The 13,186-nt window shown below is 36.4% G+C and overlaps 1 protein-coding gene across 2 annotated transcripts in view; it reads right to left on the reverse strand.

Moving 5' to 3' along the window:
* Positions 1-13,186, reverse strand: part of LOC132788137 (uncharacterized) — a 29,897-nt gene that overhangs the window by 14,570 nt on the left and 2,141 nt on the right. The window contains exon 2 of one of the 2 annotated variants that reach the window (XM_060795458.1): positions 7,459-8,389. The exons of the other annotated variant lie outside the window; for it this stretch is intronic. Within the exon in view, the coding sequence (XP_060651441.1) occupies positions 7,459-8,141 (683 nt within the window). The 5' untranslated portion in view covers positions 8,142-8,389. The remainder of the gene's footprint in view (positions 1-7,458; positions 8,390-13,186) is intronic. 2 annotated transcript variants of the gene reach the window in all.

The raw sequence follows: 13,186 nt of genomic DNA on the forward strand, positions 1-13,186 counted from the left end.
GAGAGGGAAGCGGGAGGCGTCACCGCTTCGTTTATTTAATATTGTGTTAAATTACTAATTAAGCGAGCCACTCAAGCGCACAGAGAGTTCTCAGTATCGGTATCGGTGCCGCTCTCATTCGCTTCTGTGTTCTCTTCTCTCCTCTCTCTAATGTTACGGACTGCTGGCATTGATGATGTCATGAATTATCGTTTTCTGATTGAAAGTATCGATAGCAAGCGACGCGTCCGACAGACTTTCCGACTGTTCCAGCGGCGGTTCAGAACAAAGCAACCCCCGTCAAACCCACAGTGTGTGTCTGTCACACGCTCAGAAAAAAAAAAATGAAGTTGTCATCGCCACTTTTGGACGCTGTCGTCGTTACTTATTACTCCCCCTCCCCTTCCCCCAGTCTCTGTCCCTGCCCCATGCAACATGGCGGAGGGGCTGTCAATTTCGATTTTAAAGCACGCCATAGGCTCGACAGACTTTGTCTGCGTCTAGTTATGAGGTCAACATTTCAAAAATAAATAGGTTACATATGCCACAGACCCCAAAATGAGCATGTTACGCTTAGCGCTAAGTGAATAGCGATTATACGAACGCATGCGTGTGTGTGTGTTTGTGTGTGTGAGGGCATCGATGTTGGCCATATTCGTTGAAAGTTGGCTCTAATCTCGAGCAACAACAAAACCATCTAATTTGCGCAAGGTTAGTAAGTCAGTTTGTTGTGCAATTTACAAGTGTTTATACCCTGTAGTCAGTGGGGTAGATTCTTTTCGATACATAATGTAAGTAATGTAATTAAAGCAAAGCAAAGAAACGTACACCCATATCCCGCTTAGTGGCCACACTTTAGATCTACAAATTTATCGTTATAGGAAAATATGCAAGGTACGTTAGAGTGTCAGTGGTAAAATGACTCCAAATTCGAAGGCGCACTTATAAAACCTTTGCAAGATTGTATATTTTAATAACAAAACCAAGTATACTCATTTCTCGCTTAGTGGCCACATATTATTATGGGAAAATATGCCAAGTACGTTAGAATGTCAGTGGTGTAATGGCTCCAAATTCGAAGGTTGCAGTTATTTAACCTTTGCAAGATTGTATTATTTTATAACAAAACAAAATATACTATATACAAAATATATATACATATTTCGCTTAGTGGCCACATATTATAATGGGAAAATATGCTATGTACGTTAGAATGCCAGTGGTAAATTGGCTCCAAATTCGAAGGCTGCACTTATAAAATCTTTGCAAGATTGTATATTTTTATATACAAACAAAATATACTCATATCTCGCTTAGTGGCCACGCTAAGCAACGCAACAGAGTTTTGGTAGCCTTTTTATTTAGAGCCTTGCTTGTGCATGAAGAATATGCCACTAAGCGGATTTTATGATTTTAATGCAGAATGGCCGGTAAGTGCAAATAAGATAATGCGAAGCGCCTGTCGATGATATAGGGTATATTGTAGTCGATCATTTGAATTGCTTGCTTGCCTAATTGACTTGCTTTCCAGCCCGATACAGTAATGCCGATTGGCAAGGCAAATCAGTGAAATGCATGCGATGTGAGTCAGTCGGCATGGCTGCCATATGTTGTTGCATGCGGATCGATCATTTGTACTCTCTGAGGTCATTCGCAATCACTGCGGCGACTCAATTAAACGACCATTTGTCGGAGAGTGGAAGTTAACGAGGCAGGTGCGATTCGAGTGGGTGTGACCACATCAAAAGTCTAGCTTGCGAAAGCTCTCAGTGCAGCTCTACTGACTAATAAGGGCAAAGTCAAAAGCTTCGTAGCTGTGGCTGCAATGTCTTTGATTATTACATGGATAAGTCGCAGGCAGCATGATCATACACAATGAGATCATATCGATGAAGAAAGAAGAGTACAGTCATGAAGATATTATCATTTTCATCATAATTTGATGGATTGATGGCTATGAATAATACCGGCCTAAAGGTCACAAATGACGAGCAGATCAAGAGTCATGCATTCCAGAATAATGTGGCCAACAATTAGAAAGAAATTTCCACGCAAATTGTTCGACAAAATATTTTGATAGATAGAATAAGTAGAAATAACTTGCGATACTCTTGAAATGCAGTATCGCAAATGTGTCAATCATAAAGTGCACAACAATGGCATCGGTTTAACTAAAACTGACAGCAGCCAAATACGCCTACACTCTAGAAACAAGAATTCGATACAGATATATAACGTATACGTAATTTTCTTGGCGCTCACATGATTTAATGCGATCTTTTGTGTACGCATAATTTGTGTGTGTGTGTGTGTGTAGGTTTTTTTTTTAATATGCATTAATATTATTTTGTTGAACACAACTTTTTACGATTGTGTTTGCTAATTTGCTTGTGCACATCATGAAGTAGCCTTAGCCTCAGTCTCTGTTTTTGTTTCTGTTGCTGTTTCAGCGCCAGCCTCGGCCCTCAATTTTCACACTTTCTTTCGACTTTGGCGAATCTATTTATAGAAGTGTAGAAGCAGCGCGTAAATAAAGCGAAATGCTCATAATTATAATGCAAAAAATTAGTTAAACAATATATTTTTTGCTTTTGTGTTTTCCGAATATGTGTTTATGTATACAGCAAAATGATGATGATGGCACTGAGAAACTCTTACGGTCAGGCCATGAGAATCCAAGTGCATTGAAGACAAGAGCATAAACAAAGACGGCCATGGGCGTTATGGAATGTTGTGTGTTGTGTGCCAAAAATAGAGATAATAATGGTTGAATAAGACAGCTTTATGATATAGAGTGATACGATCCGATCAAGTATACACAACACACACACATTAAAAAGTATCAAGTATACACACACCTAGTCATTATATGATTGCCAATTGCCAATATCAACTTGTTCATAAACGTTATAAAAACTTTTACCATAGCTCGCGTTTTGCTAATTTCTATTTGTGTGAGCGTGACGACAGCATTCAAGAACAACTTATAACTACTGCGTCGATACGACGGGGGCTCATCTATTGGCTATAATATTGTGTATATTGTATTGCTGTGCTATCAAATTATTATTTGTCGAGCACTTTTGGTTTAAGGCGCCATTACATGTTAACCGGAAGCTTGGCCTTTGCATTACGTATACGCAATAAGTTGTGATATTGTTCGACGATCGCTTGCTTTGGCCTCTATAATTAGTTGTGACGGGCTTTGGCTATTTTTAACACAAATTGCAGCTGCTAACACTTTTGTGCAGCTCGTTATTTATAAACGCTTAGCACAAATTCGCTGCCCATTGAGGGTATCAGCTATAAACAACAACAGCAACAACAACTATAATCGTTATTTGATATTTATTTATGTTGGTCTGCTGATGTCTGCAGTTCTTTGCAGCTCAATTGTTTGCTACACGTTTCTCAATCAAATGAATAATAAGTACTAGAAGTGCACACTTTGTTTATTAATGCATTTTTCCACCGCATCAATTATTATTTATTAGCCAACGTGCCGCAGTTCCGCAATGAAAGCTTCTTTTGTTTTGTGTGTGTGAGAATGAAGTGGCAAGTAATTTGCTTAATCGATTCCACAACCATTAACAAAATAACACACAAGTTGCACACGACTTAACTCTTGTCTCTTCTTTTCTCCCTCTCGAGCACATCTTTTGATCAAATTGTGAACATTATGCTAACCTAATTTTAATATAATTTGAGCTGATATTCGCATGCTAATCAATTTGTTGATGCATTTGAAAAACAAGTTCGGGACAGATTTGAGATATACATTTGTCACGTCTTAATCAATATGTTCAACATGTGGTTAACTTATCCGTTTCGAACTGTTTATGCTCAGCATACACTGAAAGAACAAATACTACGAATTTTTGTCTAAAAAGTGCGTAAAACCCAGGGAGATCCTGGGATCTCTTAGACTGCAATGAATGCAACAACTAGACTAACTGAGCTATGAATGAAAGCAGTTTAATCTATATAAAGTATTTATCGGAATTTCGAAAGATTACACAAATTTGTAATTCTCGTTGTTTTTTTTATCTTATTTTGTGAGTTTGGCATCTTTCAGACTTAGTTTCAAGAATTTGTTCTTAAAGTGGTTTCAATTGAAGTACTTAATTTTTAAGTCGAATGTTCTTGAGTTCAGAACTTGATCTTTTTTTTCAGTGTACAAGCTCAAAGAATGGATCATACGAATGGTATGATTTAACTTATAAACAATCTTCTAATAGTCGAATTGCTGTTCATATGTGTTCTTGTGTTTTATGACTTTGCGAGGTGATATATAGTAATGAAGTGTCGTTAAACGAGCAAGTTTTGGTGTGAATTCATGTGTTAATCAATTTGTTGATGCTTGGACATCGTATGGGATTAATTATCTGATCTTATCCGCAGACTAAATGCAGTCACGCCTTAAACAAAATAAGAAAAATAGAAAAAAATACTATTATTTTTACTCTAACAAAGATAAATGCTGGACAATTAGCATAATGGCTCCAGTGTTGAGACTACTTAGAAAACATTGTTATTTTATGAAATTAATTATTATCGCCATTTGCAGTGGTCGTTACTTCCAGCTGGCTCATATACTTATGACTACTATGCCATAATCGAGTTAAAAATAAAGCATAATATCACGACGCAAATTGTACTTATTCGAGTCGGCGATAAATGCAGCTCATATGTTAGTACGATGCGGAGTAATAATACAATAATTAAACATTTTGAATAGCAACAACAAATAATAATAAAATAGTTGATAAAACAATTGGCGAAAGAATGCGGCAAATATTGTTAAATTGAAGTGCCTCTGATAAACTCATAAAAAAAGTATATTTGTATGAACGAGCGAATATCACGAGACAATCGAGATTCAAGAATCAAGAGTCGAGAGTCGAGAGCCGGTCAATGCGTGATTTATTGATGCATGAATGAAATGAACAAAACTGAATTGAAGTACCGCCGCAGAGACAATGACCGAGGACTGATGACCGTTGTGACTGCACAAATTGAATTAAGGCGACATAAAAAATACACACAGAGACAGAGACAAAAATACAATAACGCAACTCTTTTAATTTAGCATTGTGGACCATAACTTTTAATAGCCGTAGCCACTGTGATTTATGAGTTTAAATTAGCTGAGTTGACGACGAGAGAACGAGACAAACGACAATGAAAACAACAACAACAAACAATTTCCCAAACATTTGGCACATTCAACTCAGCTTTGGGTGCGCCCTTTGACTAAGCTGCATTCGGACAAATATCGTTGAAATAAACGTATATCTTTTAGCAAATGAATAACACGTGTTCAGCTGCAAGAAGGTCAAACGAATCACGAATCAAGTCCAAGACTCAAATTCAATTGGCCAACACAAAGACCAATAAAACAAAAGCTGTGAAATCGTTAAAAAAAAAATCATTTCAATTATTATTTTCCCTTTCGAGCTTGGCGATTTAATACCCTTTCCTATTTGAACTCATTTCTGTTGATGCTCTCCACATTTAGGTAATAGTTTATACAGCAAACTTCAAATTTAAAGTGAATAGCTGCAATCAATAATGTTTCGAGAGGTTTTGAAAGTGAGATCAGCAGCTAATTTAGTTGCCAACAAGAATTGTGTCGGGTATAAAAAAGTCGTGTATTGACAACTCGAAGCGGTTGATCAATTGCTCGAGCCGCGGGCAACAATAAATATGTTATGAAAATGACAATTTGTCGTCTGACTTATGACTTTATTATATGCAAATTGAGACAAAACAAAAAAATTAATAAATAAACACACACACAGAGACAGACATGCATCGTGGCGTGTGTTTACAGCGCTTGACACTTTAATACATTGATATTGTTGTTAATTTCAATTCAATTTATTTTGGCAAATAAAATAAAAATAAACAAAATATGTCCTATACCAATATACATATTTATAAGTATATGCAACGCACGCGCTGCCCGCGCAAAAAGGAAAAAAAAGCAAAAGATCAAGTTCATTGAATTTTCACATTGGCCGAGGCGGAGACAAAATGTCTTTGCACTGTGTGAAAAAATAAAAGCAGCATTCGCCTTGCCGTTTAATTGAATATTTTTAGTGTGCTCTGTGTGTGAGAGAGAGAGAGAGAGAGAGAGAGAGAGAGAGAGGGAGAATCGCACACAGACTTATTTATATTGTAGGTATAGAATATATATAAATTTTAAAATAACGATGACAAAATCGCCCGCTGTATTTTTGTGCAACGCCAAAGAACGAAGCACACACAAAGCACAGCAAAACAAATAAGACCGATCCGCTAACCATAATCAACAATTTATTGTGCAGGGGCAATGAGAATTGAGAATCGAGAATGAGACTGAGAATCAGGGGGCATTCGCCCAGGAAGGAGGCAAGCAATTAGATTAGAGGCGTGGCCAAGTTTTGAAGCGTTGCCGCCCTCAACTGAATGTGATTAATCAGCTTTATGTCAAGCATATTAAGCAAACAAATTCCCCAAAGTGACACCACAGACAGACAGACAGACAGACTATGGCAATTATATTCAGAATAATCCGATGTAAATATTTATATGAGATTAATAACGTGTTGTTCCCAGCGATAGAGATAAATGCCTGCAAATTGCGAGCCAGATTAGAAAGGATGTCGACATAAATTATTGTGCATTAAGGAAATTAAATGAGTTCTCATTACGATTGTCAACAGCTCAAAGTATTTACGAATTCTCAAGATTGATTTAAATAAAATATAGCACATTCTTTCTTTTATTCTATTATTTATGAATCCTTTTTTGGCTTTCATTTGTTTGACCTTTGCAGCCCATTTAGATTTATTGTGGCAATTTTCCCTCAACAAAGAAAAGATTATCCATTATGAGTCGGTTTTGTGTAGTTCATTCATAGAATGTGACGCAATACAAATGAAATTTGAAAGCAAATAAATTAAGCTAACGGTTTATAAATATTTATATTCGATTTGCGATTATTCCGATCGTTATTGTGACCTTGGCCAATTGAAGAGTGTTTGACTTGTGGAAATGAATGAAAACTGTATGCAAGTTAAATGTTTATCTCATACTAAAAATTCTCATGGCTTCAATAGATAAAAGCGGCATTTATTTGGATTCAAGTGCAATCGTTGTGGGTGTGTCGGATGAGTTTTCTGTCCATATGAAGTACATAAAATTGTTGGATAAACAGACTAATCTTTGGCAGATATAAAGCAACAAAAACAAAGTTGCGGTAGCCTAAAGGGAAATTTCCTAAGCAGTAATTTTAATCGTCCTACGATGTAAAGATACATTTGTGTTTATGAAGATTAGTTACAAGATTGAATACGATTAAGGTTAATGTTCTCTGTGAGAAAAAGACTCTTGATTAGTTGTATTTTTTATTGCATATTGCTAAGGTTAGACAATTCAAATTTCACCAAAAATTAAAAAAGAGAAAAACAAATAAAAATCAAATCATAAACATACCCAAAAAACATTTGCGTTATTTGCGCTGGCGTCTGGCAGATATTGTGGACATTCAGAGTGCGGGGGCGGGCGTACAACATGCTCGCACTGTTGCTCAACAGACCCGGCAGTCCAACCTCCGCCAGTATGGCCGAAGTGGAGTTGCTTCTCAGCGTGGTGTAGCCACGATACTGTGAGCTCGAGTTGCTGACCGAGTTAGCGTTTGAGCCATTGCCAATGGCAACAGTTGCTGACGCTGAGGAGGCTGAAGCTGCCTTCGATCGCAGCTCCACAGCTGTTGTGGTCTCCTCCAGTGTTTCCACAATCGCATCATCGGCATCAACATCCAATTGCATGGCTTGTTGGTTGCTGCAATTGTTTTTACTTGAAGAAGTTGTTGCTGCTTTTGCTGTCGCTTTTGTTGAGCTGCGCAGTTTGAAGAAACCGTTGCTGCTGCTGTTGTTGTTGTTATTATTATTGTTGCGATTGCTGTTGATGATGTTTAGTATCTTGGCGCGATGATTGTGCATTTTGTTGTTGTTGTTATTCATATTGTTATTATTATTGTTGTTGTTGCTGCTATTGCCAATCGTTTGAGTTGCTATCGAGCTGTTGTTGCTGCTGCCGTTGTTGTTGCTGTTGTTGTAACGCTGTTGCAGACGCATTTTGGCCAATTTATTTTTGCTGCTGCTGCTGCTGCTCATCGAACAATGTTTGAATATCTGTTGAATTTTGTGTTTGTCGCTTCGTCATGTGCAAATTTGGCTTACATTTCTCAACACAGCACAGCTAATACTATAAATTAGCATAACTTGTCTCGTTTTTTTTTTAGTTTTTGGTTTTTCGTTTTCGCGCTATTGTTTTATATTTATTTTTTTTTTGTTGGTTGATTCGTTTTTGCTTTAGCTCGCCGGCGACAACATTTCACAGACGCAGCAGCTTTCACTTTCAACTAAAGAATTTATGTGCCCAAAAGAAAATAAACAGTTGATTTTTGTTGTTGTTTTTTTGTGCGGTTGAAAATAACATATAAGAAAGCAATGCAATGCATAAAAAAAGTTGTTAATGTTTCAAAAACGTTTTCGAAATTAGATTTTGTCACTTTTTATCACGCATAAAACAGATTTTCGAATATAGAGATGTATATAATTCTGGCTGTTTTTCATTTATTGCCAACTGAGGGAGAGGGGGGCAGGCAGGAGGGCACACGCCAGCGCAATTTATTCATAGGTATGCGCGTATATTTTTATAAAATTAGAAATGATTTTTTTGTATAGTACATGTATATGTGCATTTGTATGTGTGTTTATGTGTGCAATACACGATACGAACGGAAGTGAGCGAATACAAAATACAATAACAATACACAAAAGCTCCCGTCACACACGGCGAATGCACAACGTTGTGAACGCGTCGAGCCAACGAAGGCGAATGATTTGCCAAGCACAACAAAGCGCGCAGAAGTACTCGGCTCAACGAATACAAATACGAAGAGAGAGCACGCACGTGTGCCTCTCTCTCTCTCTGACTTTCGCTCTCCCACGCTCGCTCGCTCTTTCCGTGTGTGTGACGCTCTCTTTGAACGCTCGTTCGCTAGCTCGCTCTCTCGAACAGCAAACGCAACGTGTTTTATTTTATTTGATTTTATTTCTTTCAAAACAAACATTCAATCAAACGCTGTCCATCTCTCTGCCGTTGAAATACCTCTCAACGTACGTATGTATGTATGTATGTATGTATGTAGCTGTAGTTGTAGGATGCGTGGGCGGGCAGCTTTCGATAGTCAAAAAATTAACGACTGAACGATCGATCCATCGATGGAACGAATGGTTTTTATAGCAACAATCAAAATACTTATGTATACTACTCGTAATTTGTACAATTTGGACGCATCATCGGAAATCAAATTAGAAGTTTAAAAACGCATTCTATGGACATCATTAACATTAACCATACGAGGCTCATGATCAAAATCATTGCGGTTGCGAATAAAACTATCAATAAACTGTGAGCAAATCATTTTTCAAAATGCCACTTAACCAGTTGAGCATCTATCCTGTTTTACTATGGAATTGAACACAATATGTTACTTAAACTACAATTTTATTTAGAAAATTTTGCCGCAAATACATTGTTTTTCAATGTTAACCTATTTATTATTTTCTTAGTTTATCTAAAATTGTTTTAATTCAAGATTCAGTCATTCAGTCCTTATTCAACTTTAATAGTTATATTTATTCCTTACTCTTCTTCACACTCTAAATACAATTTTTATTTATCTTTATTTTAAATTTTATTAAAAAAATTGTGGCTTCCAAGTTAATCATCTTTTGCGGCGGAAATCCTAAAGTTTTTACCATGGTGCGCGACTTTCTCTTTTATGTGTGCTTCAAACAAAATAATATGGCTTTTGTTTTTTCAAGCGAAATGCAAATTGCAGACAATGAAAGTTATTGAAATGATGATTTTTTTGTGCTTGGGGGTGCTTTGGACTTTACTATGACTAACTCATGGAAGTGCTCCTAATTACACATTATTTTGATTAGTCACTGGCATTTTAGATTGGACAAAATTCGTAGTTGGGCCCAAATGTGACTAACAATCGGGACAGGCAGATAAGTTATGCCGATAAGGTCGAAAAAAACTGGTTGGTCGGAGTGTTGAACAGTAACAGAAATTAGTAACAGCTGGCTCCGAGCTGCTCCTTAAATAGGACCAAACAGGTAAATGAGTTCTGACTTATTTCCAAGGTATTTCCGTGCTAAAAAACAAACAGCGACAACTAGACAAATATGATTTCATGTGATTGTCAGCAGCTGTTTGTGGGCGTGTGTGAAAGACTGACAGACAGACAGATGGACGGACAGACAGACAGACCTCTATCCACAACGTTCATACTCATATATGACAGTCTATATGCCAAATTTAAATACACACCATAATTTATTGACGCCGTTTGAAATGAGATTATAAGCGCGTGTAGGTGAATGAATACATGCAGTATACGAACTTATTTCGAAAAAAAAGACAAATAAACAGAAAGAAAAAAAAAAAAACTAAAACTGGCACAGAAAAGAGGGCGTTGCTTTAAATATTATTATTATATTATGTATGTCAGGGTTTGCTCTTGGCACTTGTGTCATGCGAAAGTTCAAAAAGATTTGCGCACAAAAATCTGTAGACCCGAATATAAACTTATAATACAAATACATGAATACTTCTGTTATTTTTTGGTTTTTTTTTTTGTTTTGGCCAAAAATATTTCAGAGATGTTGTTGATGCTGTCATGTACGCGCCTTAAATGAGCATTTTGCGATGATGCCATTTTGTTGTGGGTTGTTTGTATTATATTTTTTTCCTTTTCTTTCTTTACTTCAATTTGGTTGTTGTTAATTGTTAATCGAATAAGGTGAATACGTTTAACAATGGCTTACACTCTGTAAACTCACATAATGCCAACTAATAAACTGTCAATTTCGATAATATAATAATATTCTATTTGTTGAGTGTATTCGAATGTACTCAATAATAACCGACAGCATAAAGGCAACTCGATCAAAGTTTATAATTTATCTGTGTCAGCTAATTTGCAACAAATTAGGCGTTCGATTAGCGCCAATCATTGTCTATTTTGCCAAGTAGCTATTTAATTGAGTGCAATTTGTTGCAAAATGATCGACAGGTAGATACGCTGTTTGCCGGACAAAATGCGATTGAAAATAAGATTCCACATTGATGAACTGTTATTTACTCTGAATTTCAAAATACGATCTCATTCAAGTGTTTCATATCAAATCAACTATCAATGTTTAGTAATATTTAGATTCATAGTTTTGCTCATTAATAATTCAAAGTTTAGTAACATTTTGTTCAAACTAAAATTGAATATGAATTCTGTATGAATACACTTGACGAATATGTTGAACAACATCAATTCTCCTATACTGTATCATAGTTCAAATAGTCAATTTAAATATAGAAAACTAAGTATTCTTTTGCTTCAAACTAAAGTCAAATATTGAGGAAAAACCAGACTTTCGTTGTGTTTAGTTATTGAATAAATTCAAGTTAGGATCGATCGAGTTAAGTATAAATGAGATTATAATTACCGGGTTGGTAATATAAAATACAAAAGTTTCTGCTATTCGATCACTTCTATTTTTCACGTCCTACATAATATATAGTATCTCATTCCCAAAGCATTTGAATGCTCTCAAACTTAACGCATTTGCAAATTGGTCACGCTAAACTAAGCGACGAGCACATTGACCACTTGTCGCTCTCCTTCTTTCCCTCTCTTTGTGGGCGCCTCGCTTAAGTGTGGCAGTGTGTGAGCTTGGGGAGGGAGGGAGGGGTGGTTGATGGGTTGATTGGCAGCTGATTGCCAGTTGATTGACAAATTGTGCGATTGTGTGTGCATATGGGAAGGTTTGTCGCCTTAATGTGGCATTGCTCACATTCTGCTACCCATTTACTTTTCTATGTCACTTCGGTTGTTGTAGTTTTTGTTTTGCTTTTAGCTTTTTATTTAGTTTATTTTTTGTTGTGCGCTGTTTAGCTGTGATAAGCGCTGGCCGATTACTTTATGCGCATATTTCACGACAATTCAATCAAGTGGCCGTCATATATAAAAAGCATATGTATGTACTGTGTATAGATACAAACCCACAACCACACACTCACACACACACTCACACACACACGCACACACACACACAATTACATTTACTCGTGTGTTTATGTATATAGCGATAAGTTTCTAAAAGGTTGGATAACAAGCCGCAGATAAAACAATTGAAGCACACACACACACACATACACACATCAGGCAGCTGAAAAAGTGCGGGCACCCGCCAGAAACTGTATGCCATAAATATTATTTGCATACGCTGCGTATGTGTGATATTTATTTAAAACTAAAAGAACAAGAAACTGCGAGACATAAAATGAAATACAAATTTATCGCGCGCAAACAAAAACGACCTTCAGGCTTTTATGACCATTGTCGATTTCTGGCTGCGACCATTTTTATTTCCGTTTTCAGTTAATTACTTCCTTGCAGCCTTTCTTCTTTTACTTGTCTTTGCCAGCGAAACGATTTCTACTCAATTGTTATTGTTATTAATGCGGTTGATTTCTGCGACGTTTCCTTCTGATTGTTTGCATTGTCGTTGCCCTCGTTGGAAAGAGCAAGAGTTTCTGAAGAGTGCGTCTATCTCTTTCTCTGACCGTTTTCGAGAAGAGTCAACAAAGTCGATGAGATTAATACTCTATTCAGCATAACTTACAACTTATATATATAATTATACTTTCTGAACAGACACTGATTCGTTCTGGATAATTTAAGTATATTTAAGTTGGTTGTGCCTTCAAGTTTCCGAATCGGGGATTACGTGACTTTTGACTTTTATAGCTTCTTTAACTCAAATTGGCCATAAAGACGATGCTCTCTCTCTCTCTCTCTTTGTTAGTGTGTACTTAAATATGATAATCTCCATAAAGCTCTTTCAATTTTCCTGTTTGTTTTTGTAAGACATAAGCTTCTGAATAAAAGTATAAATATATTTGTAGAATTCCGTCTGGGAGATACTGACTGCAGTTGTTTTTTCGTCGTAATTGTTTTGAAAGAAAAATATATTTGTGTACATTTCATATAAGGCAAGCAAAATATTTATTTAATTTGTATAAGCCGAACACATTATTTACCAACTCTTGCAGTTGTTTTGCAATTTGTTGTTGTAGATGTTGT

The sequence above is a fragment of the Drosophila nasuta genome, chromosome 2L (assembly GCF_023558535.2).
Source record: "Drosophila nasuta strain 15112-1781.00 chromosome 2L, ASM2355853v1, whole genome shotgun sequence".
Classification (NCBI taxonomy): Eukaryota; Metazoa; Arthropoda; class Insecta; order Diptera; family Drosophilidae; genus Drosophila; species Drosophila nasuta.